The 7,405-nt window shown below is 45.0% G+C and overlaps 1 protein-coding gene across 2 annotated transcripts in view; it reads right to left on the bottom strand.

Moving 5' to 3' along the window:
* DNAH12 (dynein axonemal heavy chain 12) overlaps positions 1-7,405 on the bottom strand; it is a 95,230-nt gene that overhangs the window by 3,828 nt on the left and 83,997 nt on the right. For both annotated transcript variants that reach the window (XM_035106374.2, XM_060271421.1), the window contains 5 exons: positions 6,560-6,663; positions 6,119-6,323; positions 5,774-5,911; positions 3,374-3,465; positions 313-380 (listed from right to left, as the gene is read on the bottom strand). In XM_035106374.2, the coding sequence (XP_034962265.2) occupies positions 313-380; positions 3,374-3,465; positions 5,774-5,911; positions 6,119-6,323; positions 6,560-6,663 (607 nt within the window). The remainder of the gene's footprint in view (positions 1-312; positions 381-3,373; positions 3,466-5,773; positions 5,912-6,118; positions 6,324-6,559; positions 6,664-7,405) is intronic.

Raw genomic sequence — 7,405 nt, 5'->3', positions numbered from 1 at the left:
AATGTCATTCTTTTTTTACTAGTCACTAGCAAAAGAAAAATATTTATGTTGCAGTTTCCAAACTATGTCCAGGATTCAGATTTAAAACATGCATTTCAAATTAAGTCAGCAAAAGAATACATAGGAAGTAAAAGAGTAAATCTCTTCTCCAAAGAAGGTTTCCAGATATTTAGGAAAACAGAAAAAATAAAATATATAGTCAGAAAGTGCAAACAAAGCAATCTAAGAGGTCACTGAAGAGGAAAGAGAGCTACTATACAGTAGGATGGGACATTTCCAGTTAATTATTTTCCAAATATCCAGTTTACTTACTTGGCTTTATCCATATAATTGGCATTGCGTCAAAGAGTACTTTAGGATATTGTTCAGCTAGAAGTCCTCTGATGAAAGAAAAAAAATGAACAGTGAAAAACAATTGTACACAACACACACAATACTGGCATAGATACTAAGGAAGATCTGAAAAAGAAAGTGTAATAGAAATAAGAGGGCAGAAAAAGTGTTGTGAAGAAAGGAAGACTGAAGTTTAAAGATGTCATAAACCTGAACTTCCAAAAACAATTGCTCCAAAATAGTTTTCTGGGTGCTCTAATGAGCTAATGAAGCTTCTAAACTCAATTCATTGTGTGTCTTCCATTCTAGTTGTTAGGGGAAAAAACATTCCAGTTGGTGAAGCTCCAAGTAGTATTAGATGGAAATTCAGATTAATGCCTTCATAAAGCAAGACTTTAAAGTAGTAGCAGAACCTCTGTCCCGCAAACCTACTAAAGGCCCAGCAAGGGTCCCAATTAGGCCTGTGAGAACATTTCCTGTAACCATATTCTCTAGTCCCATACAGGTTCTCATATGGCCCTTTTGAAGGCATCATGACTGGTGCTGACAGTGAGCCCCTTTGAAGTTGTCAATCTGAGGGCATGATTTTAATTCAAACTGTATCTGCAACAGGACCGGCCCACCCACGAGGGAAGGTAAAGCTACGTACCAATGATCCATACTGGGTAACCTTGGGCCAGTCATTTTCTCTCAGCCTAGCCTACTTCACAGGGAAAGAGGGGAATAAGTATAATGTATGCCACCTTAAGCTCCTTGGAGGAAAGATGGGATATAAATCTAATAATAAAATATCATAATATTGACATCACTCAATAGACAAGTGAGTGGCCCTGCCCACCAGTCAAAAGTGGCCCATAGAAGATAGGACAGTTCTTCCATCTGGTGCTCAGGCTGAAAAAGGACACCCTCTCCCGGTTTAAAAATAACTTAAAATCATGATTTGATATTGTAACATGCTGTAGGAATACTACTACTACCGTGTTTCCCCTTTTTTAAGACACCGTCTTATAACTTTTTTTCCTCAAAAAAACACACGGTGGCTTATTTTCAGGGGGTGTCTTTTTTTTTAAGTGCTGGTACAACTGGGTCCCACTGGCTCAGGACACTCGGTGCTCTCTTCCGCGCACATTATAAACACCACACTCTAGCCTACTGTGCTATCCAGGTTTTACTGTCAACCAGGCTGGCAGCAGCTCTCCAGAATTTCAAACTTGGGGGTACCTGGGGGTTAAACCTGGGATCCTTCTGCTCCCCGGGCTCTCTCACGCCGGCCGAGGAATGAGGAGGGAGGCCGTGACCCGTCCCGCTCTGAGATGCTTGTGAGGGAAGCGCGAGGGGGACGAGGCTTGGGCCCATGCCCCTGGCGCGCGCGCGCGGCTGAATGACGAGCCGAAGCGGAACCTTTTCTCTGTGGGGGGGGGAGACGCGCGCGCGCAAACACACACACACACACACACACACTGAGAGAGAGACACGCACAGGGAGAGAAAGAAAGAGACGCGCACACACACACACACACACACACAGAGACGCACGGGGGAGAGAGAGAAAGAGACGCGCGCACACACACACACACACACACAGAGACGCACGGGGGAGAGAAAGAAAGAGACGCGCGCACACACACACACACACACACAGAGACGCACGGGGGAGAGAAAGAAAGAGACGCGCGCGCACACACACACACACACACACAGAGACGCACGGGGGAGAGAGAGAAAGAGACGCGCGCACACACACACACACAGAGAGACGCACGGGGGAGAGAGAGAAAGAGACGCGCACACACACACACACAGAGAGACGCACGGGGGAGAGAGAGAAAGAGACGCGCGCACACACACACACACACACAGAGAGACGCACGGGGGAGAGAAAGAAAGAGACGCGCGCGCGCACACACACACACACACAGAGACGCACGGGGGAGAGAGAGAAAGAGACGCGCGCACACGCACACAGAGAGAGAGACGGACGCACAGGGAGAGAAAGAAAGAGACGCGCGCACACACAGAGAGCGTGCGGCTGCAGCACACACAGAGAGCGTGCGGCTGCAGCGCTCACGAAGCAGCGCTGCACTTAGGGGAAGATGGCCAGGGAGGGGGGCTGCGGGGTCAAGGCAACGCGTGAAAGGGAGGGATGGCGAGGAAGAAGTGGGGAGTGAAGTGATCGGGGCTTTAACATGCCCGCACGCGCAAAAGGGAGGCTCGGAATGTGGAGATCGGTTCTGGCTGCTTCTCTTAAAGTGCCGCAAGTAACGAGCCTCTCTCTCTTTCCTCCTGCCGCTCGTGCCCTTGGTGCTTCGTGCGGCGCTGCTTCACGCTTTGTCAGCGCTGCAGCCGCCACCGCTTCTGGGCACCCACCCGACCCCGCAGGCTTCCTCCTCCTGCCGCGGCCGGCATTGCAGGAGCTGGGTCCTGCTGGCTGGTGCTCCGTGCGGCACTGCTGCACGCTTTATTGGCACTAAAGCAGCCACCGCCGCTTCCGGGCACTGACCCGACCCGGCAGGCTTCCTCCTCCTGTCGCGGCCGGCATGCTGGGTCCTGCTAGCTGGTGCGGAAGTATGGCTTATTTTCGGGGTATGTCTTATAGCTCTCAAATGGTTAAAAACCCTGCCATGGCTTACTTTCTGACTACGTATTAAAAAAGGGGAAACACGGTATGTCTTATTTTCAGGGTATGGCTTATATTCCTTGAATGCTTAAAAATCCTGCTACGGCTTATTTTATGGCTACGTCTTATTTTTGGAGAAACAGGGTATTGAGAATGTTTTCAAGTATTTCAAGCAGAAGTTTGTCTTCAAATCAATATAGCAAACATGACTATATTTATAAAAAGTGTTTTGATGGCTAGAACAAATACATTCATATTGTTTTTCAATCTAATTTGATAAAGGAAAGTACTGTAGTCTTAAAATATTATTTCAATATTAAAATATGTCAATATATTAAAAGAAATTAAATATTAGTATGCATGAAGGACGTGGGAAATAACTTTAACACATGCCAATTAACTGCACATTTACTGAATTACTAACTTCTTTCTGTCCCAGCGAGCTCCATCTAAAAACAATCCATGAATATAAACACCATCTTCTGGAGCAACTTTAGAAGTGTCCTTAGGAATAACCTAAACAAAATAGAAATACATTTTCAAAGAATAAATAAAGTTGCAGTTCCATTTTTTTTAATCCTGTTCTGTTTTTTCAGATGGGTTGTGGTGGTGTTAGAAACACTATTATGGCACCAAACTTTCCAACATAGACAGCCAAAGCATTAGAGGGGCTTTTCAATGCTCCTATGCCTTTAATTTAAAATTTCCTATTTGCAGGCCCTACCCATCTCCTGCTTCTTGTTGACAATGGCTGAAAGAGTGGCATCTTACTTGCCCCAAACAGTCTTACAATTTATACCTCTTCTGCTCTACATTTTTATTTATTTATTTTTACTATACAGGCATTGACTGCATTCAGAGACAAAAGTGTGCACCAGGGCACAGAGAGGATCTGATTCAGGAACAGGCAGGCAAGTCTCTGAAGGGCCACAGGGTCATAACATGGGCTAAGATGGGCTGGTTTTGGAGAAGGCAGAGGAGAAAACCAGATGTGGCATGACAGAGCAAGGGTTTTTCAATACTGTTCAGCAGCTACTCCCAGCAATGAGCTGCTCAGTCTTGGAGACAAAGTTTTGGGGGATCTGGACTAGCCTATGGAGTAAGCTGACAACATTCAAACAATCTGGTACTGCAACTTAGCAGGTACCCTTGACTCACATAACTTCGTCTGCTGTGCTTGCTGAAGAACCAGAACACTGACAGCACAGGAAGTAAGCCTCCAGTGCCTGACTGCTGTGAGCCCTGTGTTAGCACCTTGGGGAGGTATGCCTGATAGTGATTAGAAGAAGACTGAAGGCATATTGGTTCACTTGGACTTTTGAAATGTGAACGTTGATGGCAATCTTAGCAACTTGATGTTGTTTCCCCACGTTTTCTGGCTGAAGAGATGTATTCTTGCTTTTAATGTTTTTAATATTTTTTTGGACCTTCCATTCCCTCCCAACTCCTACACACACACACATCCTCACAGCTCCTCAATATCCCCTCCTTTCCTGCTTTATTCAAACCTCTGCTGTCGTTTAAAACTGCCATTTTAAAACCTGCCTTCTCTTTTGCTCCCCCAGGGGCATCGCAATAGGGGGGCAGGGCGCCCGGGCTCTGCTCTGCGGGGGGGGGGCAGCGCGGCTGCAGGGGGCAGTGTGACGCCCCCTCATTACTGTGGTGGCGGCGCGACCGCCTTCGCGGAGGCCCTGATGTTTCTGACCTCGCCTCTCACTTCTTCCTGGTGGGGTGGAAGCAAGGGGCAGGCCAGAGAGCAGCCGCAGCAAGCCGATCCATAGCGCGCTTTGTCTTCTTCCTACTCAGGCGGAGTGGCGAGGGGCGTCAGCGGAGACGCAGCTCGCCGCTCCGCCTGAGTGCGACGTGTGCTTCTTCAGGCGGAGTGGCGAGAGGCGCCCCTCGCCACTCCGCCTGAGTAGGAAGAAGCACACATCGCGCTACAGAGCGGGTTGCCGGCAGCGGTGCTCCAGTGCCCCGATCCGAGGATCCGGGCGCTGGAGCACCGCCCCCCGGCAACCCGCTCCATAGCGTGACGTGTGCATCGTGCATCATGACGCATACGCGCGGCAGGGTGCCTTCTGGTTTGCCGCCCTGGGCAGCCAGAAGGCTAGCGATGCCACTGTGCTCCCCTTCTCCGCCTTGACTTCATGCAAATACAGGATTGTGATGAGGCACTACAAATTCTGCAATGGGGGCTGCCCAATGATAGCCTTACATTTTTATGTATGAAGGAAGATTGTTCACCCAAGGCTCCCATGGCCAGAAGGGCAGTATACTGCTACATGCAGTAGTAGTAGAGTAGTAGTAGTAGTAGTAGTAAAAAAAAACAACCCACCACCCTGTTAATAAGAACTTTTAATTAACAATGGAAAGGCTCTTTGCTGAATAGTACTTAATTGTGAGTAACCCTTGTGGAAGGATCTTGGTTACGGAAAAGGGCACTGCTGGATAAAACAGCACTATATTAAGTGCTTTGTTTTAATTCCACTTCCAGCTAATTATGGAAAAGCAACCCCCTATTAACAGTGTTAAAGGCCTCTAGTATGGAAGCAAGCACAATTGCTTCTGAAAGTCCCCTTAACTTCAAAAGTTGTAGACCACTTGGCATGGCAACTGCTAGAGAAATATAAGCCAAAGTCCCCTTGGGCATGTGAAATCAGTTGTGCCATTCTTTGGATCTGTGTCAGCTATCTTACTGAACAAGTGCTTGACTTCACACAACAAAAGAGGAACAAGTATAAAACCCTTTACAGCATATGAACACCAAAGATTAGTAGCAAGCTGTATCCAATTTGAAAAATGTGGCTTATGCAGCTTGTTATACCTGAAATTCATATCCAAGTAGATCAATAGGAATAGTGTATTTTCGCGCATAGTTCTGCATCGCTCCAGTTAAAAATGCTTGCGTGAAGAAGAACCCTGACAGCCAAAAGACACAGGGCTTTCCAGATTCATACCATACCTTAGAAGAACAGGAGATATACTTTAACATACTGGCTATAGATGTATCATATTTTACAAACTTATGTAAGTAAATTATGCTGGTAAAAAAACTCCATTACTGACAAGATTCCCAAAATACATTCCAAATGTTATGATTATTTCTATTCAAACTAATTCATTTATTAGAAATTTACAGTATTTAGTAACACAATCCTTCTTGCTTTACCTGTAAGAATTTCAGCCTTTCTAGGAAATCAAGGATATAACTTCCCAGTGGTTTCAGACTTGGGTATGAACGCTTAGCCCAGTTCTCAGCAACTTTTCCAACGAGGAGACTGCCACAAAGGGCTTCCAGTTCAGAATCCATCACAACCAGTCCCTTAATGGCTTTCTTCAAGTTCACCAATGTTGTACGTATGGTTCGTATTAAACTAAATATGCAGAAACACAAACACAGATATATCACTAAAATTACCAGTTATAAATGGCCTGCAAATGTTGTATTCACTAATTTCAAAATAGATACTACAATGTTATGATGGCTGGACTACAAAATTAACTGTTTCTAGTGTAAGATTACATGGATGAATGAAATCCATGGGAGTTTAATATAGTATAGTAAAAAAAAATGTCGTAAAATATAAGTACAGAAAATAATACCCCTTACTTGTTAAAGCGCTCCATTTCTTGTACTAGCACAGTGTTCATACTTTCTTCGTATCTCACAGGATACTTGAGCAGTGCAGCTTCAATATCATAATCACTTGGAAGCTATAAATGTTGACATATTTGTTTTCATTTTGACAAATGTAAATAGGTTTTCATTTAATAATTCTGTGATAACATAATAAACTGACATGAAAGCTCATGCTGAATGAATGATGGTCAAATTCTTATTGCCAGCAATACCACCATTACCTCTTTGTGTGATTTCTAGATAATTTTGTGCTGTCATATAATTCAGATGGGAATTGAAGGTGGCTTTTTAGGGACCACAAGGCAACTCAGTAAATCATTACCAAATGAATCTTCACTAGTTCGAACTTTGCAATTAAAAAAGTATTAACAGGAATATCTAACTGGCTCAGACCTGATAAAGCTGGCTATGTCTACCGGTATACCAGTTGTTTTCCCCAGGTAATCTCCTAGGCCACAGTAGTAATAGGTAGTGCAGTTTGCACCTGAACCCCAACCCATGTGCTTGAGTAGGGTTCCTCTTTGGTTTTGTTCTAAGGAAATCTATTTCTTTGTGAAAGAACTTAACTTTCATATAATATCCCTTACAACGTTTGGAGAGACACCGCAAAGGAAGTACCCTCTTTAGGCTTGCCACTTGTTTGTGGGCAAACTGTTGCTGTCTGAAATGGCAAGGTGATATACCCATTCATATGTAAATGGTTCTTGTGACATTTACAACTGACTTTTTGACATATGTAGTGCAAATACACAAACAAGCAACACAGGCGAATGAGCCAGTGAGGCACAGATTAATATTGCTGTGACTAATGCTGTT

Source organism: Zootoca vivipara, chromosome 2 (assembly GCF_963506605.1).
Source record: "Zootoca vivipara chromosome 2, rZooViv1.1, whole genome shotgun sequence".
In the NCBI taxonomy this organism is placed as follows: domain Eukaryota; kingdom Metazoa; phylum Chordata; class Lepidosauria; order Squamata; family Lacertidae; genus Zootoca; species Zootoca vivipara.
Note: the sequence above shows the minus strand (reverse complement) of the source record. Positions and strands in the feature narration are given on the sequence as shown.